This window comes from Triturus cristatus, chromosome 5_1 (assembly GCF_964204655.1).
Source record: "Triturus cristatus chromosome 5_1, aTriCri1.1, whole genome shotgun sequence".
Classification (NCBI taxonomy): Eukaryota; Metazoa; Chordata; class Amphibia; order Caudata; family Salamandridae; genus Triturus; species Triturus cristatus.
The window spans coordinates 487,346,277-487,373,458 of NC_140587.1; the positions used below are offsets into that span (position 1 = coordinate 487,346,277).

The following is a 27,182-nucleotide window of genomic DNA, read 5'->3' on the forward strand; positions in this document are numbered from 1 at the left end:
TGCCTTCTAATGACTGTCCATAACTAACAAAGCCCAGAGAATGGAGTCCGGGGTTTGTATGGGTACCTCTGCTCCTGCAGGGCTACCCACACACTTAGAACCAGGCACCCTGCCATTGGACTAAAGGGCCTGCCTTAGGGGTGATATAGGTTAAAAGTACAGTGATCGGGATATAAGGGAAACCTTATATCCAAGTGAAAGGTGCAAGCACCATTTCACGTAGGCTGCAATGGCAACTCTGCAGACACAGTTTGCATTGGCTCCTATGGGTGGCACAATACATGCTGCAGCCCATGGGAGACCCCTGGTGTACCAATATCCTGGGTATCTCAGTACCGTATACTAGGGACTTATAATGGTACCTCAGTATGCCAATTGAGGGGTGTTTCAAGTACTGACAATGGAATTTAGAGGAGAGAGCAATGCCACTAGGGTCCTGGTTAGCAGGATCCCAGTGAACTACCATCAAAACTCACTGACACCAGGCAAAAAGTGGGGACATCTATGCCAGAAAGGACCTTCTTTCCTACAGAAGATTCCTATACTTTCGAATAGATACCCAAGCAATGTCTCCCTGTGGGTGGATCTGCGAACCAATTTCATACAAGGAGGTCCTGCAGGACCGAACGGGCAAAGGCCCGTCCCGATGAACCAGACAATCCAGGCAGTAATGCTTTGTCAACATGTGCTAGGAAGCTCACGTTGCTGCCTGGCACATATGCAGGACTGAACTCCGTGTGCTTACGCAGTGGTCTCAGCTTTAGCTCTGGTGGAATGAGCATACAAACCTTCAGAGGGTTTCTTTTTGGCCAAAGCGTAGCAAATCCTTAATCAGACTACAATCCATGATGAGCTAGTCCCCTTCTGCACGGCCCGCACTGTCTTTGCAGAGATATACCTGAAAAAGAATTGCTCATCCACCCGGTACTAGAGTGTGGTCAAAGTTGAACAACAGCGCTCTGTTTAGGTCCACATTATCAAATCGGTAAAAAATAGGCAGTGATGGATTGGTCAATGTGAAAATTAATGCCCACTTTCTGAGGAATGATAGCTCTCATACGAAGCACCCGATCGTCTGGGTAGGTGTTTAAGAACAGAGGCTTGGATGACAAAGCCTGAAGCTCGCTGACCGTCTGGGCAGATGTTACAGCCACAAGAAGACTGCCTTGATGCTAAGGAGCCTGAGAGAAAAAATGTGCAAAGGCTCAAAAAGAGCACACAATGAAAGTGAGGACAAGATTGAGGTCCAACTAAGGCATAATGAAAGGAGACAAATGTTGCAAACCTTTAAAAATCTATTTACAATAGGGGATTTGAAGAGGTATGGCTAGTCAGGCAACCATAGAAAAGCTGAAAAAGCAGAAAGAGCCCTTAAGAGTGCACAGAGGAAAGCCCTACTGGGCAAGAAAAAGAATGAAAAGAACCTGAAAAAGGGGGGCAGAAAGGGGATCTGTCTTTCTGAACACCAAGCTACAAAGTTTCCCTAACGGCAGGCGAATACCATCTTGGTGGAAGGGTGACTGACTGCCAAGATAACGTTGCAGACTTTGGGGGTAAGGTGGAAAACTGTCAACTGTTGTCACTCAATCCCCACATAAGAAGGAGGCGAGCTGACAGGTTTGGGTGGAGAAGCCATCCCTGCTGCTGCAACAGAAGATTCTCCCGAAGTGTCAGCCTGATCGGAGGACCGATGACCATGCTTAACAGCTCGGGATACTAGACTCTCCATGCCAAGTACCGAGTCAAATGGATAACTTGGGCCAGGTCGTTCCTTATCTTCTTGAGAACTCTGGGCAGGATTAGTATGGGCAGAAAGTCATACAGGAGGGCCTAAGTTCCACTAGAGACAAAAGGCATCTCAGAGCAACAGCTGCCTTAGAAACTGCTGCTATTGCACGTTCCATTCTTGTCAGTCGCAAGTAGATCTAACCAAGGCTTTCCCTACTGCTGAAAGGGACCTTGCATCACCTCTGGATGGAGACACCATTTGTGATCCATTAAGCATTGTCGGCAGGGTTAGTCTGCCCTGGTTTTCAGAGAGCCGGCCAAGTGTGGAACCACCAGGGAAATGCCCTGACATTCCAGCCATGTCCAAAGACGCAAGGCCTCTTGACAAAGGGTCCACGACTCCACCACCCCCCGTTTGTTGCAGTACCACGTCAGTGGTGTTGTCAGGAAACATCTGCACTAGCCTTCCCTTGATAGAGGGGAGAAAGTCTTTCAATGCCAGACGAAGTGCACAGAGCTCCAACAGGTTGATGTGAAGTCCAGATTCCGCCTGAGACCAGAGGCCTCTGATCTCCACCTCTCCCAGATGGCCGCCCCATCCCAGCATCTGTCACCACTCTCAGGTCTGGTTCAGGAAGGGAGAGGTGTATACCACTGAACCAACAGTAGTTTGTTAGATACCACTGCAGGCCTTTTGTAGTTCCCTCCGAGATCTGGACTATGTCGGAGAAATTTACCTGATGCTGCGCCCACTTGAACTATCACTGCACAGCCCGCATATGCTAGCAGGCAGTCACCAGCAGGATGCAAGAGGTCATGAGTTCCACAAGCCTCAGAATCTCAAAGAAATCCAGGCTAGAGGCTGAAACATATGCATCATAGCCTAAATATCCTGGACTCACCGGATAAGCCCAAAACTGCACCGTGTCCAGAACATCCCTGATGAAAGAGCGTCTGAGTGTGAGTCGGGTGCGACTTTGGCATTTTGAACCCCAGCAAATGCAGGAGGTCTGTCGCAGTCTGGATGAGTGAGACTGCAGGCTGGGGAGAGCCCGCATTTAACAGCCAGTCATCGAGCTAGGGGAAGACTGGCACCCCTGACCCCCGCAGATGAACTGCAACCACCACCATCACCTTAGTGAACACCCGATGGGCACTGTTGAGGCCAAAGAGGAGCACGGTGAACTGAAAGTGCTCGTGACCAACCGTGAATTTCAGGTAACGCCTGTGGGCAGGCAGGACAGAGATGTTAAAGTATGCATTTTGCAAGTGCAACACTACCTTGCAGTCTACCGGGTCCAGGGCAGACAGGACCTGAGTGAGCATAAACATTTTGAATTTCTTCTTCTTGAGGGAGAAATTGAGAGGTGCAGGTCTAAAATAGGATGAAGGGCTCCGTCTTTTTTGGGCACCAGGAAGCAACAGGAATAGCAATCACAATCTACTTATGGCGTTGGCACCCTTGGCAAAGAAAGCAGTCACTTATTGGCGGAGAATGGATAAGGGGGCGCCGTCAACCTGTCCTAAGTAGGTGGCATGCAGGTTGGGGTAGTCACGAAGGGGAAGGCGTAGCCCCATCAGACAATCTGCAAAATTCACCAGTCTGATGTCATAGACCGCCAGTGGGGCAGGTGATGATGGATCCTGTCCCCCTTTGGGTGCCCATGATAGTAAGAGGGCACGCTATAAGGGTTTGGAGGCTGCGGCTGCCGGGGGAAGTAGTGGACTGGCCTGACCTCTGGCTGCCCACCCCATGGAGTCTGTGGGTGCTGCGTCCTTGACCACGCAGGACGCTTTCTGGAAAGCATGCATGCCGCAGTGGCTGGGAGGATATAGACATGGCTGGAAGACCCTTCCGTTGCCCTGAAAGGGGTGAAAGGCGGATTGGGGGCAACTCAGGCCATCGAAAGGCCCATGGACTTCGCCATAGCCCTGCAGTCCTCGTATCCGAAGAGACGGGAGCCTAAGGACATGTTGATAAGCAATGCTTGGACATGCCCTGAAAACCCAATTGTCCTCAACCAGGCATGGTGCCATAAGGACACTGTTGACAAAGTTGCTCTGCCCAGTAAGTCGGTGGCATCCAGACTATATCTGATCATGAACTATGTTTTCGTCCCTCCGTCGGCAACAGCCTGGGAGAGTATGCCTGGGCTACCGCTGGAACCGTTGGCAGCACCTGCACAACTGTATCCCACAGTTTGAGAGAATAGTGGCCCAAAAGGCATCCAGTATTGATGGACTGAAGTGCCAGGCTGGTGTAAGAAAATATCTTAGTCCCTAAGATGTCCAACCTCTTGGATTCCCTGTCTGGTGGTGCAGTAGGGAATGTGAACAAAAACTCTGGACCCTATTTCAGTTCCAATACCGGCAGCACAGCCACTTGATTCAATGAGTCCAATCAATTAAATCTTTGATCAAAGATTTAATTGATTGGACTCATTGAATCAAGTAGCTGTGCTGCCGGTATTGGAGCTGAAATAGGGTCCAGAGTTTTTGTTCATATTGCGGCGCAATTGGGCGGAGCGCTTACCTGGCATGCACGCCTACAATGAATAATATCGTCAAGTTTCAGAGCAATTTTCAAGGATATAAATAAGGTGTGCATCTCGCTACTCATTTTTCGCAGTAGGGAATGTACCATGGGAGGTGAAGGCTTGGACCACCAAGCTCTGAGGAAGTTAGGGTTCCATGGAGCAGGGCAGAGGTGGCAGACAATCCGGTCCCAAACAGAATGTCTGCAAGGGCTTCATTAAAAGGGAGAAGCGGTTCTGAAGACGGGAAACAGAGCTGAAGCACCTTAGTCAAGATATCGGTCTTGAGTGCCATAGAGGGTAGGCTAAGGTCCAAGACCTCCACCGCCTTACTCACAACCACCACAAACTATCCTTCCTCCTTAGTAGCCACGGCAGGGGGAGAAAAGATTCCAGTATCTGGAGAGGTGTCCAGTCCACTGACTTCCCCAAAATCCTCACGCCAGTCAATATTATGTTATCCTTCTGGGTCCAATCCTCCCCGTCCTAGCCCATAAGAATAGTGCTCAGGCTCCGGCCTGGAAGGCATGGCTCCAGTCGGCACCCGAGTCCGCTTCCAACAATGCACCTCCAGCTCTGCGTCGGGGTCAGGGAAGACAATGGGGACGGCGCCAACAACATTGGGCCCGGTAAAGGTTGAGGTGGTATGATCGACGCCAGTCTAGATCCATCTGTTGATCCAAAGGCCTCACTGGCACCAGAGTTGCCAGCATGGATCCAGTAGGAGGCCCTCCCGAATCGGCCGGTCCCAAAGGTAGGCCAGCAGGAGTGGGTTGCTCACATATGAGGCACGTCTTCATAAATTTTGTGTTGTTGAGAGGGGGGCGCTTTTGCTCCTGGAAACTCTAATGCGTACGCTCCTGCATCTCGTCGGCAGACAGACGAGGTGAAGTCGAAGACCTCTTCAACTACTTGCAGTTTGACTTACCCAAATGGCCCAACGAATTTGAGTGCAACGTGGATCTATGACTCTACGACCGCTCCAGACTCAGTCCTCTTGATCGAGATTGTCGCGACATTGAGCCGCCAAGAGCTTGAGCGATCGCTCCCTCAAGCCTTCAGGGTTCATGGCACCGCAATTGACGTAGACTTTCAGATTGCGGTCACACTCGAGGCATCAAAGGCATACAAGATGCGGATCTGTCACAGACATCGAGCGTTGAAGGGCGCCAGAGGGCTTTAAGCCAGCTTCCGAAGACATCCCTGCCACACCAGGAGAAGATCTTAAAAACACTTCAACAAAAAGTAGAAAAGTTTAATCTAATAAAAAAAATAACTAAGGATTAGCTCTCTCCAGATCAGCGCTGATGGGACAGGGAAGAAAAGAACTGAAGTCAGAGTGCTGGGGCGGCGCCAATATAAGAACCGAGCATGTAACATCCAGTGCAGATGATGTAGATAATGCCACACGGAGCCATATGATGCCACCTACAAGCGCACAGGGGAACTGGTCGAGAATAATTTCCAGATCCAGTCTGACACCTGGAGAAAATTCAAAAGGAAAGGAATCTTGCGGCTAGAAGTCTCTATCAGATAAAAACTGTTGTTTAAAGAACTGATCCTGGGGAGTGGGGGAGAAACCGATGTACATAGAAAGTGAATAGGGTTGACATCAAAAAAGAAATCCTGAAACTCATATGTGAGGCTGTGGTCATCACACAGACTGTATTGTGCTTATTACCCTTCATCTTCAGACAAGGTACAATGCTTAAATGGCATAAGAAAAATAATTTGACAAAGTTGTGTGCATTCCCCACTACTTTAAAATGGCCTTATGCCTTACCTCTGGTACTAGAGTCGTTGCTGCATAGTGAATAATAAAACAGGTTTATCCTCTCCATGAAGACTTGACAGGACTGCCAATGAGGATTACAGACATACTCAAAATTGTGTTGCTGTTGATAACTGAAGGTCCGATCATGGTCTATTGTAAACCGATTGTCTGATGTGGTGTGCCTCATGTCTTGCCAGGTTTAGCAAGTAGCCCCAATACCTTTGACTGCTGTCTGCTCATCTAGCAACAGAAGACTGGGTCCCAGTAAAGAATGTTATCTGAAATAACGGTTTGTAACCTCAGTTGAAGGAGCTATACCAAGTCCTGCTGGTAAAGAAAACTGCTGTGAAGTGTGAAAAGCTGCCAAGCTGTGTGCACGCATCCCACTATAAATAAATACAGAGAGCACCAGAGGAGGGTTACAAAGACCGAGATCCTGAAGGAGTGCTTCCCCAGTAAATGGTCATTGCCAGAAAAAACAAACTTGGCAGGCAGTCCAATCACAAGAAGCCAGCAAAAGATGGGTGTTGAAGCTAGTCAATGAAGTAAGCAAAGGAGGAGAGGCATGGGCAACAGATTATTCTGATCATTAATGGGGTTATGTTACCCATGCAAATGATCCGCCCTGTAAAAAAAATAGGTCCTCCACCTGAGCAATACTTCAAAATGATGAACATTTTTTTAATCAAAATTTGAGAAAACACCTATGTTCAGTGATAGAACCTTACTACTAAATCATGAGCGTTTCTAACTGTTGGGTGTGTACATGCATGCCTGCCTCTTTGGGTGAAGGAGTTTCATATGTGCAAAGACCAATTTCTTTTCCTTTATCTGGTTATTTACCTTTATTTGCTCACACACAGATATCAAGGACATTTTGCACAGAATCACGAATTTAAAGATGTAGATGAGAAAGCAAAAGAAATTACATTTTCAATGCCTAGAGATGAGCAGTGCATGCTGCCTGGAAATTAGAAACTTTTTACTGGCTTATGAAAATGATATTAGAAATTACACATATAAACAAAAGAGGGTGACAAGGTTCCATAATGAACCAATATCAAGGGAAAATATTTTGCTACTAATGGATCCAGCTTAGATTTTTGGGCTTGTAATGGTAAGAATGCTCTGCATATTACTCAAGGGAAATCGAAAACATGGTTAATAGTAACTGCTTGCATACTTTTAACATGACAGTGCAATTTATGTGCTACTATAAGATGAAGAGTTATTGAGATATGTATCATGTTTGTGTAAAGAAGGCTTACATTTCCTAGCCGACTGGAAGAGGTGGCTGCTGCTGCTGCTGCAATTTGGCTTTAGTATACCCACGCATATATCAAACAACTGAGGAACACTTACTTTTACTGTCAAAGAAGGGACACGGGGAAGATACTTTAGACATTATTTCAGCAATGGTTCCACCAGTAGGGGCAGCATTAAATATAGAATAAATGCAGCTAATGACACTGCTGCTGCTTTATCTAAAATTACTGAAGAAATTATACAAAGTACAGTAGGATTCTGAAAAATAAAAAGGTTTTGGCTTTAATTCTAGTGAAGGAGGGCGGGGTCAGCAAGGGTTATCAACACAGTGCTGCACTTTCATCTCTGTCAATACACAGAATGGTTAAAATCTTAAATCCTATATCACAAAAGTCTCACAGAAAGAGTAGGAGATGGGCCAACAAGGATTTTGGGAAACGATCAAATCAGCTAGGGTGTTGGAGAAAGTGGATTGGAAGGTTTCTGGAATTAGCAACCGATGTATTGCTACTCTGGCTTCTACTACAGGGATGTAGCCCGATACCCAGGACATATTGTTTTGGTTCTAGAACAACCAGCTTTCATGTTTATTTTGTCTTTGGGACAAGTAGGCCAAACCCCCAGCAGCATAAACCTTTTGGCTGCCAGTTCACAGTGAATAAGTGAATGGCATTGTCTGGAGTGAAGGTAATATTTGAGTCCATATGTTAATGCTATCCAAACTGACAGTGGTTCCAGTAAAAAAAATAAGCACACTCATTTGCAGAGTTTAACACTACAAGGCTACGGATAATGTTCCTGGAATGCTCTCGAATTAGATAAAAGTATTTGCAGAAGCTTGAAAGTAAGACTGAGGATTCTTTGCTTTTAAAATGAAATGTTAACAGAAAAATGCAACTAGACAAAAAACGTTCTGCTAAACTACTGTGAAATTTTAAGTACCAAAATCAGTGCAACCAGTTTAAACAAGATTAGAGGAAACACTTTATTTTGGGAGCTGCTAGGCCCTTATCGTTAGAACAAACAATGGTGAAAAAGCAAACATTTTTGGGTCTCAAAAAGCACACATTGCCACAGTAGTCCCTTGCACTGAACACAACTTTGTGTGGTGATGTGCACCTTGGGAAATAACAGAATACTGTATCTCACAAAGAAGTCAGCCAATATATAGATAGAGAGAGATAGAATTTTAATGAAAACAAACCAGACCTAATTAGAGTCCTAATTCTTAAAGATAATCACAAAAGTACACCCACTGCTAAATGTTCTAGCATTAGTGCAGGCTTATGGCTTTCATAAATGTATAAGAATTTACAAAACCAAGCTAGAAAATGGTACTTGTAAAAAATATTGGTGAACTGCATTTTAGCATGAGTAAATATGCATGTGTAGATTTGCTCATTCGAAAATCTGCTGATGGTTTACAAGTTCAGTTTTCCTCCAACCTCTTTTTTCTCAACCTGGAAGAACTTCTGCCCTTGTCGGGAATACATTTTCAACCTTTACCAGTATGGAAAAAGATTAGATAAGAGCTGGTGAAAATCCCTAAACATGCAACATAGTAGGTTTGTGAAGACTCAAAAGGGCATTCCAACCATGAAACTATTGCTCACCGCTACTTCCAGCATCAATATGTAGGTCGGTGTAAAGGTGGCAAAATAAGTGAATTGCTAGTATTTAAACCTTACTATGGTATGAGCCCTGGCATAATCAGAGAGGAAATTATTCAAGCTTTTATATAATAAGATCACTGCCATAATTTGTTGCTGCACTACATGGCACAAACGGGACAAGTGAATTTGTTTACAGGTCAAGTAGATTTAAGAAGCAACCTGTCCCATGGACAAGAAGATATTTTATATATTACCCCACCCCTGTACTAATATGCATAGGGTCTAGTTTATGCTCAGTGTGCTTACAAGAAGGAAGGAATTTTAGAGATTTCAAAGGCTGCAAGAAGGAATTAGATAAGTAGGTAGAACTCCAGTGAGTGTGGATTCCAGAATATGGCTATTCATTTAAACAATATTAAGCGGTGAGAAAGTTCGCACACAGTGCCACAAGAAAGGAACTGTTGGTACCTGGGTTTATGCACAAATTAAAAAGGCTCCATTTTGTTCAAATCATTTGATCACATTGCTAATGCACTACTAAATGCAGAAGTTCCAGCAACTAACATAGGCATTTTGCAGAACTCCGCTCCAGGTAGAACAAGATGACCAGGGAGTAAGATATGATGTTCTCAGTTTGGAATTTGCATGTAACTCTCAAGGTTGCAGCTGCAGTGAAAGGAGTGCACTGTTTAACAAAATGTTATCAATGTACCAAGAGGAAGATGTTACATCTGTTTGCTATGCCTGAGAATTATTGAGTACATTTACGTTGCTGGATGAGTGTGCTCCTGTGCTTGGAGTTTTTAGTCAGACATCTTGTGGAGGCTTCAGGAGACCACCACAAGTCATTCAGCTGAACATTTTGCGCTCAAAGAACAATCCTGTTGTTTCGATGGAGACATCGTTCTCCAGCACACTGTTCAGAAGTTGGAACAAGGTGGAAGAGCAGCTCCAAATCTTAATTGAATGACGTGGAAAAGCAAAGAACTAACGCTAGAGCGCAGTGGAGGAGTTCATGTGCAGCTCTGCAAAGCCACTTCCTCGGAGGTACAGAGACACAGCAGAGCAACATGGGGCCACCTATTAGTGCATGGAAATATTGCTGGAGAATTCTCCAGATCCAGTCTGGGAATATTCTAAAACTGAGGAACCCACAGTTAGAAGCATCAATAATAATTTAAATAATGGGAATACAATGGAATACAGTTCAACATTAAATGATTAAACAAAAAAGGATATAACCTAATGCTATTGTGGAACCATTAATGAGCCCCCAAAGAGTGAGAAAGCACACTGATAACAGGGTGTTTATCTTCTTTCTTCAAACATAAACCAGCAATAATGTATGAAGGTGATCTTCACACATAGGTGGCGTTGCTGCTGGTTCCAACAGAAAGTTTGAAGCAGAAGGCACTTAGTAAATGTACAATGGAGACTACAGTTAATTTTAAACCGAACCTCTTGCGGGAGGCAATAAGTAAGGATAGATGTTAAGAGGATTTTCCTTTGGATCTTAGGACAGTCAAGTATTACAGGGAAAAACCTGTTAGGGTTATTGTCTTTTACCACTGGTGTCCTGGGGTCACAATATGCTGCACTCAAATTGATTGACCAAGTCCTCCCCTTTTTGCACCTGAGTGGTTTGGCTGAACAGCTATGGCTTACTTCATGATGAGGTTTGGGATATGGAACTTCAAAAAAGCAACAAAGAAAACCTTTGGTGAGACCGCTATTATGCTTGACAGTTGGTAGTGTACCCCACAAAAGGTCGCGGACATAATCCATGCAAAGGATGAACAAGGTAAGATGGAACTATTGTGTAAAACATGGATAATATTCTATGCTATATTCACTGTACAGAAAGAGCTAGATTTTAGAACCCAGCCAAGCTCAAAACAATTTCAATTATGTGAAGCCCAATGCATGCTAGCTTAACACACATTGGAGAAGACTGATATTAACACTAGTTTGGTTGTTTTATTATTTGCAAAACACATCCTGATCTCTTTACCAGCAATGCTCCCTTTTTACCCTTATTAATCAAGATATGCTGATAGGCTTTTGTGGAGAAGACCAATTAAAGACATGTTTGATAAACAATTTGTGAATTTCAATCTATCACATAATGAAAAGCATACAGGCTTATATTACCCTGGTGGTAAAGGCTGTGGACGTTCCCATGTTGTAGTTCGTGTGTTGTGATCTACATAATAGGTTCTTCCATGAGGATCTTTTCTTTGTTCCCATCTAGGTAGAAAACAAAAAACAAATTAAGTCATTCAAGTTTTGCATGAATCAGACAAACAAACATTACCCAGTAAAGGATAATGCTACTTACCCAGTAAGCATCTGTTCTTGGCATGTAGAGCTGTAGATTTACATGCTTTGCATACTCCTGTCATCTAGTGTTCAGACTGGATGTATGCAAGTTGTTTTTTTCCGAAGAAGTCTTTCCTGTCAAGAGATAAGGTGACTCCTCCTTTCGGTGATAGTGCAAAAGGGCATCGACTCAAGAGTTTTTTCCCCGCAGAGGGTGGGAATGGAGTTAGTAAGTGTAGAATAGAGATGTCCATGCGTATGTATGTAAAGTGACAACTGCAGCAACTACAGGTACCCGGGGAGGCGGGTGGGCGCATGTGAATCTACAGATCTACTGGCCAAGAACAGATGCTTACTGGGTAAGTAACATTATCCGTTCGAGGAATGTGAGCTGTAGATCACATGCTTTGCATGGACCACACAGCAGTATACTCCCAAAGCGGTGGCTAACTTGCAGTTGTTGTAGTTGTTTGAAACAGTGTTTTGATTACTGCCTGGCCTACATTAGCTTGTTGCCTTGCTAACACATCTGCACAATAGTGCTTGGTGAATGTGTGCACGGTGTAGACCATGTTGCTGCCTTGCAGATATCAGCTAGGGGAGTTTTCCTTAAGAAGGGCATAGTAGCCCCTGTCTTGCGAGTTGATTGAGCTCTAGTGGGTATTAACAAAGTTATTTTTACTTTCACATAACATGTCTGGATACATTTCACAATCCATCTTGCAAATGCCCGATTTAGATATGGGATTGTCTTTGTGTGGTGGTGAAAAAGCAACGAAAAGCTTGTTTGTTTTGCGAAATTCTTTTGTTCTTGGCACATGATATAGTAGAGCTCTTCTAACAACAAGGGGGTGTAGAGCTCGTTCTGCTACAGAACCAGGTTGAGGAAAGAACACAGGTAACTCAACTGATTGATTGATATGAAAGGCAGAAACTATTTTAGGAAGAAATTTAGAATTGGTTCGAAGAACAACTCTGTCTTTGTGAAACTGAAAGAAGGGCTCTTGTATAGTTAATGTCTGGAGTTCACCAACTCTCCTTAGTGAGGTTATTGAGATGAAAAAAGCAACCTTCCATGTAACTGACACCTGTTCATTGGTTCAAAGGGTGGACCCATTAGTCTTGTAAGGACTATGTTTAAGTTCCATACTGGTGCAGGTGGGACTCTTGGCGGTATTACTCTTTTTAATCCTTCCATAAAGGCTTTAATCGTTGGGACTCTAAATAGAGATAAGTGTTGTCTGTTTTGTAAGTATGCAGCTACTGCTGCTAGATGTAAGCGAATGGATGTGTAGGCTAGTCCAGATTTCTGTAAATGTAACCGGGAACAGATGATGTTCTGCACAGAAGCATCAAAAGTATTGATATTGTTGCAATAGATAAAAAACCGTTTCCATTTTGCTGCATAACATGCTCTAGTAGTAGGCTTTCTAGCCTCTTTTAGGATGTTCATACAGTTTGCTGGTAATTGTAAATAACCAAACTATGACTTCGGGAGCCAGATCGCTAGGTTGAGTTCTTTTGGATTTGGATGCCTGATTTCTCCAAGGCTCTGAGTGAGGAGACTGGAGGTGAGATGCAGCTTTTGGTGTGGAACTACTGACAGCTCCAGCAGGGTGGTGAATCAAGGTTGACGTGCCTATGTGGGAGCTATGAGAATCAGTGTGAGAGATGTTTGCCTGAGCTTCCGAACTACCTATGGAATAAGTGGGAGAGGCGGATAAGCATAAGCAAATATCTCTGACCAGTTCATCCATAGGGCATTGCCTTTGGAGAGCAGGTGCGGGAACCTGCAGGCGAAGCTTGGCCGTTTTGTGCTTTGGCGAACAGATCTATGTGAGGTAATCCCTATTCCTCAAAGTAGGGGAGGAGAACGTGAGGATGATGTTCCCACTCGTGGATTAGCTGCTTCTGTCTACTGAGGTCTGCAATCTGATTGTTTTACTCCTGGAAGATGCTCTGCCTGGAGATAAATCTTGTAGTGTATAGCCCATTTCCAAATGGCTTGTGCTACGCGTGACAGTTGGCGTCCAACCCCCTCTGTTTCTGTATATAGTACATAGCGGTCATGTTGTCCGTGCGGACTAGGACAGCTTTGCCTATGAGGTGAATTTTAAAGGCTCAGAGTGCTAGAAACACTGCTAGTAGTTCTAGATGATTTATATGGAGACTTTTGTGCTTTGGACTCCACAATCTTTGGATTGTGGGATTGTGTAAGTAAGGAAATTCAAACAGCGCTAAGCTACAGGTAAATCAAAAACACATTTTCAACTGTCAATATTTGTCTATATTTTAACCCTCTGAAGCCCACCAAACACAATCTACTGACCGTATGTATACCAAACCCAGCAGAAAAAGAATCCTCGCACATAACGGTACATTGCGAAACTAATCCAGATTACTAGTTTTGGAAAGTTTTGTGTAGATTCATCAAACAGCAGCAAAGAAAAAAGAAACACAAAAATCACCTTTGCTATGAAAAGTTAGCCCAACCCGTAACTATGGAGTCATGTTTGCCAATTCTGTGACACTTACACACACATATATCTATATACACACACACACACACTCGCAGACAGACACACACACGTGCAAATGCATGCTTTGGCATATACCCTGATCACAACCTAGTCTGCCTAACTCTTTGGCACATTGGCAGCATTTTTATGTGTGGTAATTTAAGTGTGTAAACAATTACAAGCCATCAAAGAGCATATCCAAGTGGTCGTTGTCCATAACATCAGCAAATTAAAACCAAAAATAATAATGTAGGGGCACCCCAAAAGCCAAATTCTATAATGTATACGATACATTTACCTAGCAAGTCCAAATTTCAACTTTTCATTTCTGTCATATAAACCATTTCTGATATACAATAAATAAATCAGCAAATTGATGAGAATTTATCACATTAGCGAGCATATGATTACACTGGTCAGAGCTCCAGTTTGTCCTTTTTCCCTGGCTCCATGAAGTGTGAAATATGTACCTCAAAAACTCAACATGTTGAGGCTTTCCTTTAATTTACACATATAAAAAAACAAGAAAAAGTACCCAAATTTGAGTGTGAGCAGTATAACAACACTAACAAAACAGTCAGTCCTTGGTTCATGCACCATCGAAGGGAGAAAAGCACAAAAAAAAAATCACAAAAGTGACCATGAAGCCAAGCAATGCTAAGTAATGGGTGCGCTATAAGCCCCATTAATTATTATTTTTTTTCCAGAAAATGTTCTTCCCAAGCAAAAACAGGCATGTGTGCGGTCTCAGGTAAGACCCAAAACAGGATTACTTTTCCAACTTAAAAAAACATAAGGTGATGTGATTGTAAGGAAGGAATGTGTTACTTACCTGTAACTGCGGTTATCCAGTATTGGTATCTTTCATAGATTCACAGGTCTGAATCATTCCCCGTCGTCGGGATGGGAGTCCCCGGTACATAAATAAAGTAATACCTCACTAGACATATAGAGTAATAGGCCAAGGGCCTCACCTTAGTAACATATCCACGTCCTTTTGCAAAAAAGGACACATCTTTGGAGAGGAGCCTATCAGCTATCACCACCCTCTAGAACCTTCCTGGAAGGAGCTCTAGTCCCTCATATTTTCGTAAGCACAGTGCTAAGTAGTTGTATCACTGAGACCCCCAAGAGAGTCCTTCCAGGGGAGGTGGGTGGGTCGCATGTGAATCTATTAAAGATACCAATACTGGATAACCGCAGTTACAGTTAAGGAACGCATTCCTTAGCCAGTATTAGGGTATCTTTCATAGATTCACATGCCTGAATCAGAGTAGTAAGCAATGATTAGCACATTTCGAAAGGTACAGTATATATGAATTCACCAGATAACATATCAACGTGAAAATAAGTACCAAAAAGCAATGAAATAGCATAGGAATAAAACAAAATAGAGAAATGTGCGTATAGAAGAAAGGATGGTGGGATGAAAGGAAGGGCTCACCTCTAATGAAATAGATGACGGAGCACCGCTTGACCCACTGCAGCGTCTTTCATGAGTTCCGTATCCAGGCAGTAATGCTTGGTAAATGTAAGCGGCGTCTTCCATGTTGCCGCTCTGCAAATGTCCACAATGGGCACACCTGCAAAAAGGGCCATTGAAGTAGATTGCCCTCGTGGAATGGGCTCGAACTGTGGAGAGCAGGGGCTGCCCCGCTTGCTGGTGACAAAAAGTAATAGCTGCGGAGATCCAGCAAGAGATACTTTGTTTAGTGAGTGGGAGACCTTTCCTAGGTCGACTGTGAGTTACAAAGAGTTGGTTGGATTTGTGGAATGTCTGTCTTGTCAATGTAGAATTTCAGGCAGCGTTTAAGATCCAAAGAATACAGAGTCTTTTCTGCCACTGTTTGAGGATTTGGAAAGAAGGATCGCAACACCATAGGCTCATTGAGATGGAAGTTTTACGGAACCTTAAGGGGATAAACTTCGGATTCGTGCGAGGGATATAACCCTGTCGTGTTTGAATTGAAGGAAAGGGTCTTGAATTGAGAAAGCAGGAATTTCACTCACTCGCCTTGCCGAGGTAAGTGCTAGAAGGAGCGCTGTTTTCCAGGAGAGATACTTAAGATCAGCTCTGTGTATTGGCTCAAAAGGGCGTTTCATAAGCTGAGCCAGAACTGTGTTGAGTTTTCATGAAGGAGGTAAGGTCTTTACCGGAGGGAATGTTCTAAACAGGCCTTTAAGGAATTGTTTAATTAACCGATGAGACCACAGAGAAGGGCCTGCAAAGGATCTCCTGAAACGGGATATTGCTGCCAGATAGACTTTAATGGAGGCATGAGCGAGACCAGATTTCGCCAGATGAAGAAGGTAAGGCAGTATTTGCTCTGGAGAGGATGAAAGAGGGTGTATTTTGTTTGACTTGCACCAGATACAGAACCTCTTCCATTTTAAGGAATGTTTTGTTAGTACTATCTGCCAGAACTGCTCTACAGTCCGGAGGTATGTCTAGACCCTGGAACTCTCTGAACTCAGGAGCCAAGCTGATAATCTGAGAGATGCTGGATCCGTAGCTGGACTTGTTGGTTGTTCATAGTGAGAAAAGAGGGAAACGGTTTCAACCGGATCGGCGGTTCCAGGGAGAGAAGGTGAAGCTCAGAGAACCAGTATTGGCATGGCCAAGCTGGAGCTATCAGGATGAGCATGCAAGGTTCCGCTTTCAATTTCCTGAGAACCCTGGGAATCAGGGGAATTGGTGGTAAAGCGTATGCAAAGACGATGCACCATGCGATTGAAAACGCATTCCCTAGTGATCCCTTCTGGGGATGCCAGCTTGCGAAGTGTTGGCATTTGCCGTTCTGCTTGGTAGCAAAGAGGTCCAGAAGAGGGGTGCCCCATTGAGAGAATATGCGGTTGAGAGTCCGCTGATTAAACTCCCATTCGTGACATGCTGTCTGTTGTCTGATCAAAGAAACGGCCAGAACGTTGTGTGTTCCTGGAACATACTCCGCTCAAAGAGAAATGTTGTGAAGGAGCAACCAGTTCCAGATTTTTTGCGACTAGTGAGAGAGTGTTAGAGAACAAGTCCCTCCCTGCTTGTTTAAATAGTGCATTGTCGTGGTATTGTCGGTCCGTACAAGCACTAGAGTTCCTGATTTGTGGTAGGAATGCCAGAAGAGCGAGATAAACCGCTCATAACTCCAGGAGATTTATGTGGAGTTTCCTTTAGGAAAGGCACCATTTCCCGCTGATCTGGAGTTCTTGGAGGAAAGCTCCCCAACCTTCCAGGGACGCATTCGTTGTGATGGTATGTGGGGAAGCAGGAAGCAAGAAAGGCAAGCCTTGAGAAAGGTTCTGAGGGCAAATCCACCACCGTAGAGCCTTTATCATCTGAGGGGTCACCTGGATGATATTTTCGAATGACACCATGCATTGGACCCATTGAGCTGAAAGCGCTTCTTGAAGAGGGCGCATGTGAAGGCGACAGTGTGGAACTAGTAGAATGCAGGAAGACATCATCCCGAGCAGGGATTTGAAAAGGCACACAGTAAGACTTTTTGGATCGTATGTGAAGTGCCAAGGAAAGAAGCTTGTCTTTTCGCTCTTGTGATGGAAACGCTTTCTTATGGAGCGTGTCGAGAGTGGCACCCAGGAAAGTTATACGCTGGGAAGGCTGAAGGACGGACTTGTCCTGATTGAGAGTAAGCCTCCCAACAATCGAAAAGCCTTAGACAGGCGTCGGAAGACCTGGACGCGCCTTCTGGAGAGGGTGATTTGACGAGCCAGTCGTCCAGATATGGAAAGACCTGATGGTGTTGTTGTTGGAGATATGCGGCCACCGGAGAAAGGCATTTTGTAAAAATGCGTGGCGCCGATTTGAGTCCGAACGGCAGGACACAGAATTGGTAATGCCTGCCCGCTACTGCGAATCTCAGAAATTTTTTGTAGTTGCGGTGGATTGGGATGTGAGAATAGGCATCCTGAAGGTCTAAAGACACCATGTAGACGTATGCATTGAGTAGCTGTAGTACTTCCTGGATGGTAACCATATGAAACGATTGCTTTTTCAAGAATGTGTTGAGATTTCTCAAGTCTAATATCTGTCTCCATTTCTTCTCCTTTTGCGTATTAGGAAAAAACGGGAGTAAAATCCCTTCAACATTTGACGTAGAGGAACTCTTTCTATAGCTCCCTTCTGGAGCATAAGTGAAAGTTCCAGGAGCAGACCACGTACATTTTTGTAAAGCATAGGTCGGGGAGGTGTTTGGGGAGGAATTTGAATGAATTCTAGTGAATGTCTGTGAGAAAGTGGCTCTGTATATACTGTTCCCAAATAGGTACAGTGTGTGCAGAGTCCACAGTCCCCAGAGGTTTGACAGAGGCTAAAGTTAGATATAACCTTGCTCTCTAAAGTGGTAGCTTGGTCGAGCAGTAAGGCATTATCAGAGGACAGTGTAAAGCATTTGTTGTACACAGTCAGCAAATGGTCTCACACACTCAATAACTAAACTCTATGCCAATTGTTTATATAAAAAAATATATGTCTGTTTTATTTTAGAACCAACAATAGTTATTAAAATATACTTTCTCAGAATGAGATGCTTTAGGTAAATGCTTTTGCAATATGCAATTGACTTTTGTAAATACTGGTTATCGGCTGTTGGGTAAGTACTCGACTGGCAAGGTTAAGGTTCTGGACACAGACTCAGGGGTCTCCCAGGGTCAGGTAGGTACAGTTGTTACACCCTCAGCGGCGAAGGGGCTGCCAGGTGCAGAGTGAGTTAAGCCCAATGTTATCCTATGGGAGGCAGGGGGGCCTTGGTTGGTGGCTGCTGACTAGCAGGCCATGCTGCTGTGGGAGCTGTGCTCCTGGTCACTTGCTCAGGGCAAATGGGGAAGTAGATAGGTGTAGAGGTTACACTGCCAGGGCCACTCGGGCGGCTGGGGCAGGGTGCTTTTGAGCCTTCGGGCGCTCAATAGATTTAAATGGGAAAGCTCTGGGTTGGAAAAAGGCTGCAAGCTCGGGACGAAGATTCTTCAGGTGCCACCACCACTTCAAGAGGTAAGTTGGGTAGTTGGAGGATAGGTAGGTACCCAGGAGTTGGGCACAGGGGGCCGTAAGACGCCGGTTGCAGATGTGCCTTTTGATGTCGGGAAATCCTACCCTCCGTTGATCGCGGTTGGGGGGGTACCTGGTTATGAGGCTGCAGGCATCGTCAGGAGCGTCGAGGGCAGTCCTTGGGTGCCGGACTCGGGGTCACCGTCGCCGGGGGGGGGGGGGTCGTCCTCGTGGTCTTTGTTCACTCCGGCACAGGCCAGGCATGGCGGGTGCAGAGTGTGCAGGGTTCGCGGTTCCGGGCTGATGCCAGGGATTAGAAGCTGATTTTGAGCAGAGCCTCTGCTCATGGGAGTCCCAGGTGCTTAGAGCCAAAAGGTAGCCAGGTCCTCCGGGGTTTGTGAGGTTGCTGGCCACAAGAGGTGCCGGGATGTAGCAGGAGCAGGTTCGAGGGTCGACAGGCCGGTAGGGATGGGGCCAAAGCAGTTGGTATCTTCCTCTTCTTAGCAGCTGCACGGCAGGTCTTCTTTCTTCTTGCTCTTCTTTGTATTTTGGAATCTGGGGAAGGAAGGTTCAGGGTGCCCCTAAATACTAGATTTAGGGGCGTTACAGGTAGGTAAAGGGCAGGGAACAATGGGTCCCTGTCCTGGGGTGGGTACACCCCCTATTCTGCCACTCTCCTGTGGGAGGGGGGCACTAGCCTAGTCCTGTTTGGGTAGGGCCTTCCATCTTCAAGATGGTGAGCGCCCGGAGATGTGCTTCACCTCGCCTTCCCCACCTGAGGGGTGGGGTTGGCAGGCTGGCACATTCCCTGTCCTTATTTGGGGTTTCCGGCCAGGCATCCCGCCAGTGGGGGCTGCAAGTGGCCTGGGGAAGCTCACAGGAGGTGGCATGCCTTTGAAGCTTCCCCCTGTCCATCCTGGGGGAGGAGACCTAGCACCTCGCCCAGGATATGCTTTGTTGCAGGCCCAGGGGAGCAGGGGCTCTCCTACCCAGGGGTCCAGCAACATGTCTGCTGTGTGGCAGCCTAGGCAGCCTCTCAGACCACACGTGGATTGTAGGTTAGGTTTCAGGGGGCATCTCTAAGATGCCCTCTGTGGTGCTTGGTACATTAAATCCCACACTGCCATCAGTGCAGGTTTAATGTGCTGAGAAGTTTGATACCAAACTTCTCAGTCTTCAGTGTTGCCATTATGGTGCTGTGGCGTTCGTGTTTGACGAGCTCTCAGCACCATGTACTCTTAAATGGCAGCACTGCACTTACAGGTCCCAGGAATGGACCTGGGTACTGTAGAGGCACAGGGCTCATGCTCCTGTGCCCACACCACTGGCATAGGGTACCCAGCTAGAGGGGTGGCTGATGTATGCCAGGGCAGTGTAAGTGGTGGGCATGGCACACAGGGATGTGTGCCATGTCGACTCTTTGTTTTGTCTTGTACCCAGATACTCAGCCTGCAAGGCAGTGTGTGTGTGTAAGGGTACAGGGTCTCTAAGGGTGGCATAATGAGTGCTGCAGCCCTTAGAGGCCCTCCCTGATCACAAGGCCCTTGGTACCATTTACCAGGGGCTGACATGTGGCCAGGGCTTGCCTATTTGGGTTTGAGGTTTTTGTAGGGAAGGAACATAGGCCCTGGGCACCTGATTGGCAGGAGTCCAGGGCACACTCAGTCATAGTACATTCAGCAATTCAGCAAAAAGTGGGGGCATACCATGCAAGAAAGATGGCACATTCTCACAATGTCCGAATTGAACTAGTTGCAGAACCCAATGGTCTGTTGTTATTTGCTTCCAATTTTTCAGAAAGTGGGAAATTCTTCCTCCAACCGTGGAGGGCAGAGAAGAGTTGGAGACCGGCAGTAGTGGGAAGTCATTGTCGCCGAGCAGCGTCTTTCTGTCGACCTCCTTTGCCACGAAAGGAAGACTTGGTGTAGGTGGATTGCTGTTGACGTTGCTGATATTGTGGCCGATATTGCCGAGTGGAAGAAAAGGAAGATCAGTGTTGGTAATCACCTCTGGCAGATGTTTGACCTCTTCCCCTTGAGCCCCGAAAAGATGGGTTCTTGAATCAAAGCCCTAGTCGTGTCGGTATCCTGTTTTATACCCTGCAGAGCTTCATCGATGTGTGTTCCAAAAAGAAGCTGACCATCGTAGGGCATGTCCAAAACTTTTGTTTGTACCTCCGGTCGGAACAAAGTCGCCTTCAAAAAACCCTGGTGCAGTACTACAGCTGCGCCAGCCAGTTTGCGAAATCCAGTAGAGGAGATATCCATCGCACAGTCTATGATCTCGGATGCAGACCGTTCGGCCTCCAGCAAGATCTTTTTTGCTTCTTCCTTTGAGTCATCCGGCAAGGCCGCAAGATATGGAGCAATATCTGCCCACATCTGCCTGTTATAGCATCCTAACAGTGCCAAGGAATTGGATGCACGCACTGTTAATGCGGACAGGGACGAGAATCGTTTGCAGATATTATCAAGCCGTCTACCCTCTTTGTGCGGAGGAGCGGTCAGCAGAGCGGAAGGATTTTTTGATTTCCACTGAGCAGCTTGTGTGATTACGGAGGCTGGTTTAGGATGGCCGGTTAGGCAAGCTAGAGCAGTACCTGGAGCCCTGTATTTTTTATCCAGACGAGGTAATACTGGAGGCACCGAGGAAGGGTTCTGCATTATCTTAACACCCTGATCCCATATGTAATCTATAATAGGGATAGATCGGACGGATTTTTTAAAAGGCTCTTTAAAATAATAGAGGAAGCAATTCTGCTGGTGTGAAGGCATAGATATTTGAAAACGCTATGCCGCTCTTTCCACTATGTTGTGAAATCCCCCAATGTCCTCAGGATGCGGGTCAGCTGAAGCGGGCACAGGGGGCAGCTGGACAGGGGAGTACATAATCGTCCCACTCATCACGAGTAGATTGGGAATCTTGAAGTTCCCCTTCTTCATGTTGATCCTCCTCCTCATCATCATTTGTAAAAAGGCCTTTCTTTGGAGTATCGGCCATGAAGAACTGGAGAACTTCACCCCGACGTTGTAATTTTGAAGTAAGAAGCACTGGAAATCCAAAAACAAGGAATGCTGAGCAGAGCTCAGAGGAGACTCCCTTAGCACGATGTGCAGTAGAAAATCTGAGGGACTAGAGCTCCTTCCAAGAAGGTTCTAGAGGGTGGTGATAGCTGATTAGCTCCTCTCCAAAGTTTGGTTCGTTTTTACAAAAGGACGTGGATATGTTACTAAGGGGAGGCCCTTGGCCTAACACTCTATATGTCTAGTGAGACATTACTTTATTTATGTACCGGGGCCTCCCATCCCGACAACGGGGAATGATTCAGGCATGTGAATCTATGAAAGATAACCTAATACTGGATAATTGCCTCTTTTTATGGTCACCCGCAATTTTTGGGATTAATTCAGCTGGTTGTTTCGAATCTGAGAGTGGCAAGGAGGCCTGCTACACAGACCTATGTGCCCTGATCCCAAAACACATGTTACATTGGCTATACCTCATTGATATAGGCTAACTTACCTATTTGTCCCCAACATACGGTACCCAGGGTATTCAAGTTAAGACATCCAGGGGATTGAAACACTGGTTATGCCACCCTCTGTGTGACAAAAGTAAAACGAGCCTTTCAGTTTGCCATTGCACACTGGAAGAGCAGTTTTAACTTACTAGCCCTACTTTTCCATTTAAAGCAATGGCAAAGCCAAACACTCCTTTGTAATTTGAGTAAGTCACCCCCATTGCAGGCTTACCGAGCCCTAAGGCACAGTGCAGCGTATTTCGCAGGCAGAACATGTATTTCACATGTTCAGGCAGTAAAAATGCCGAACTGTCATTTTTACTGCGGAGAGAATTGGTCTCCCCACTGGCGAGTACTGGGTTATACGCTGCCCCTTCATCTGACGCTTAAAGTTGCACCCGGCACCGCTGGACCTGGGAAAGCTGCCGAAGTGCAGCTAGGTCGCACAGAAGAAGAGTTATCACCCAGGAAAGTATTTAACAGTGAATGTGATACCAGGCGACTGGACTTTTGCCAGGACCAAGAGGATATCGACCCCCATAGCCAGGACCCCCCCTCACAGCCTCTGGAATGAGTAGTAGCCGCAGGAAGACCCCTGTCGACCGCATTGCATCAGCAGCAGCCTGGAGCATTTTCAGCATCCTGTATCCCATGCATCTGGAAAACTTCCAAGTGTATGAAGTGCTTTTTCTGCCACAAACTCTGGCTTTGGAAAGAAAACAGGTAGATTAAGTGTTTGGTGTAAATGGAGAGACGAACTTCAAAAGAACTTTGGAATTTGTCTGCAGTACTTAATCTTGAAAAACGTGAAAATAAGATTCTTCTGTGGTAAGAGCATGAATCTCGCTAACTCTTCTTAGGGAGCTGATAGCTACAAGGAAAGCAACCTTCCAAGACATGAACCGTAGTGGACAAGAATGCAGTCGTTCAAAAAAGGGGTGGACATCAAACTTGTAATAACTATATTTAAATTCCACGAGGGTACCGGTGTTGCACGTGGTAGAATTATTTTCTCAATCCTTCCATGAAAGCCTTAATGATTGATTTTTTTCGTAACATATTTTTATTGACATTTTCACAGTTCACATACTGTACATTATACAGATCCATCGAGCTGTTATGCCATATAGTACAGCATAAAGCCTTAATGATTGATATTCGAAAAAGTGACTGATGCTTGTGGTTCTGCAGGTAAATCGCACCGCCGCAAGGTGAAGGTGAATGGATGTGTATGCTAAATGTGACTTTTGTAGATGTAACAAGTAGCATATTGTCTGTTGTACAGTAGACACACAAGTGTCTATGTGCTGGGCTATACAGTAGTAGTCAAAGTGTTTCTACTGAGCTGCTTAACACACTTGTGGTTGGGAGTCTTGCCTCCTTAGAATGTTCATATACTCTGAAGGCAATTGCATGTATCCAAACTCTACAACTTCAGGAGCCAGACTGCCTGGTTGAGTTGTTCGGGGTTTGGATGCCTGACCCAGTCCTTGTTGTGAGTGAGAAGGTTTAGTATGTTGGGGAATTCGTGTAGTCAGAGGCGCAGAATATAGCTGCATTTGAGATTTGCCTACCTTCAGTAACCAACTCTTCTCTATTTTTACACTGCTCTGGGATATGTTTTATGAATTTTACTTTTGGACATGATGTGAGCAAAAAGATGGGCTATTACTGTTATAACATGTTTTGAGATCTAAAACGTTTTTAGACTTATAAAATAACTATTTGAATGTGATTGTTTCACTGCATTTTTTTGTACATGAAATCATTCTGGGAAAACTTAGGAATAATTGGACTAATTCAAATGTTTTAAAATATGATCATTTAATGTCCCCAAATGCAATCCTTTAATGTTGAAGTGATGTTGTTTACATGTGTTCTATGTTATTTATTGATCACTTGTCTGACTTAGGCTGAAATAAAGTTATTTGAATTGAACTGTAGTAACTCTTCCATGTCATCTCAAGTGTCCCTGTTATAGTGCAATAACATACCCACTGAGTTGGCAATGAGCCAATGAAAAGCATGGCCCACTGCAACTCGTTTTCGTGCCGCATCGATGCATTTGCTTTCTTTACCAAGAGGAAGGGTATCTCCAGCACTCTGCGAGGCTGCCCTCTTCCTCTGCAGTTGTTACAAGGGAGTCAGGTGTTGGGTTTGCCCAGATATAAAGTGGGTCAGTAGAGGAAGGCTTTTTATTTCCATTCAATGCGTGGCATCAGTACCCTAGATTTGACTGGATCTTTGAATATCTCCATTGACCCAATCACTCTGTCTTGTACAGTGTCTCGACGAAGAAGTCAGTTTCTTCCTCCATAGGATGCATCTGTACTTTATGGTATTCAGCAGCATGCTGAATGACGCTATGATGGGAGGCAGTATCCTCAGGCGGCGATACTTTAGCTAGCTACCTCAATGTCTGAGTCTGGCAGCTCTGTATCATATGAATCCAAAGGGTCTAGGCATTAGGAATGGGCTCCCTCCGAGTCTGTGTCACGGCTATACTGACAAGGGATCCCTATGTCTGCTTCGACTGAATGTGTGAATGATAGAAACAGGCTATGGAGGTGGCATAGGACTAGTGGCCTTATGCTCCATAATCATCTACTTTGGAAGAGGCAGTGGTAGGTCAGTGCCCAGCATTTCTCTTTGTGGGCCCTCTCTGGCAAATGTTCCTCATTCAGAGAATGTTTTTTAACCATTAGTTCTTGCAGGTTTTCTAAAACATTTCTGTCCATATCCATAGTGGCTGTGGTTTTACTTTTCTTGAGCGACATGTCTATCAGTTTTTTTCTCCCTGTGCTCTACTAGAGTGTGGGATGTAGATGCTGATTGTTTCTTCAGAGTCGACATATGGCTCGGCTTTGACTGGGTATGCTGCATCGACGCTGTCCATTTGGTCAGCTCCGGCAACTTCGTCAACCTCAATGGAGGGTGGGGCATCCAAGGTTTTGTCACGCCATAGGCTGCGCAGGCTTCTATGACTAGCAGCCCCGAGTGCTGCTACAACGGCTGTACATTCCTTCCATTTCTGTCCATATGGTCGGGATTGAGCGTGTCTTGTCCTGTCTCAGCTTCAAGGCTCGCTCTCGGTCATCCACAACCCAAAGGTTGTGGTGTACCACAGTGATGAAGAGAGGGTTATAGAGGAAGTCTTGGTATGGATCGGATTTTGGAGACCTTGGGTACTCAAAACCCTTGGTGTTGTCTTCATCCTGGGCCCGAATCTTGATGCCGTTTGTCCTTTAAGAAGTTCCACAACCTACATATGCGACTCGTGATCTTCCTCTCATGTTGACAGGAGTCATTGCAAGTGACAGTGCGGACTGCACAACATGGCGCACCCCTCTATTTCTGATTCTTGAACAGGCCGCAGACAGCGCAGTCCTGCTCGTTGTGCTCCGGAGACAAGAAGAGGTCAGAGTATGTGTATTTTTGCCTATATCCAGGGCACTTTCCAAAAAGTCTGTTTACCTTCCATCACCCGGAGCCAAACATTCTCAGTAGAACTTGGAAGGGCTCTCTCGTGTTGAAGCTGACCCGAATTGGTGCAACGGAAAGGTCACTGAAGCCTAAATCCAATGGCTGACTATGACGAGGCAGAGTTGAATTCTTTGAGTAGAAGCCACCACGAGTCCATCGCACTCCCAGGGGAGTGAATGCATCTAAGATGAAGAGCACCAGTGCAACCCACCTGACCCCAATGTCGGGAAAAAAATAATCTGACAATGGAGCTGTTGAAGATGTGCATTCTCTCGAAGAGGAAGAGTCTCGGCCTCACGCCAGCAATACAAGACTCAGTCGAGAAAAACAAGTTGCTGAGTCCCAGCTCAAAACTAGCTGCCAGGAGTGTGCATAGCATAAGTATCTGCAGCCAACACATGCTACGACTATACATATTTTGTAATCTCAATCTTCACTAATTTAAATGCAAAAATAATAGCTGAAGTCTTTCCAAGGACAAATTTTCATGTGTTTATATTTTTGAACTAAGTCTACTTACCCTTCAATAATACATAAACAGCTTCACAGCATAACCCCAATCTTGCTGCCTTGAAATAGACTGCAAAACATTTCAGAAAAGCGGTCAGATAGACAAAAACTATAAAAAGGTGGAAATAAGAGGCATCAATTTGCAGGTTTGCAGCATCTGCTTTCGCAGCTTTAGATTTTCTTGAACTACAAATCCCTTCCTCCCCAATGACACTCAAGTCTGTAAGTGTGAGTGACTTGATAGAGGACAGAGCTAAAGAGGAGCCAAAGTGTGGAAGGATAAGGTCTCACCATTGGCACTGCAACACAAACCGACCTTGCCTCATCCACCTGGATGTGACAATCAAAACAGTGTTTTATCTAGCTTCCAGTTTAAATTTTTCGCTGAGCAATTGCTCTCGCTCTATGGGTGGTGTCTGTGCAGGCAAGTGTAGGGCCGTCAGCAAAGTACGCCTTCCACTGGGACTGTGTGCACGTTCCGCAGTACAGTTTGACGGTACACCTAAAGAAATACAAAACGCTCCAGGTTTCCCAGATAAAGATAGGTTGAGAAGACAAAGTTACTTACCTTTGGTAATGCCTTATATGGTAGGGGTTTTATCAAGCTGTATATTCCTCATCTTAGACAATTCCCAAGAAGTGAGACTGGATCCTGAAATATTTTAGCAATCCCCTTGCTCTCTAGTAGGTGGCGTAGTTCAGTTTTGCGTGGGGTCGTCGTCCAAGCTGAAAGGTTTGTGGACGGTGCCCATATAGGCACCACCCCAGCGAGCTCATCTCAGTTCCAGAAGCATGGAGACAAATAGAAGAGGAATGACTAGTCTACCAAAGTGTGGTCCTGAAGGATCCCTTGAATTGTAAATGCAATACAGTTCAGAGAACGAGGAGGGGTTGGTAAGGAATCTGCTGCTAGACAG

At 45.3% G+C, this 27,182-nt stretch overlaps 1 protein-coding gene across 2 annotated transcripts in view; it reads right to left on the reverse strand.

Moving 5' to 3' along the window:
• WWP1 (WW domain containing E3 ubiquitin protein ligase 1) overlaps positions 1 to 27,182 on the reverse strand; it is an 850,740-nt gene that overhangs the window by 552,755 nt on the left and 270,803 nt on the right. For both annotated transcript variants that reach the window (XM_085605336.1, XM_085605333.1), the window contains exon 9: positions 11,067 to 11,162. In XM_085605336.1, coding sequence (XP_085461462.1) covers positions 11,067 to 11,162 — 96 coding nt within the window. The remainder of the gene's footprint in view (positions 1 to 11,066; positions 11,163 to 27,182) is intronic.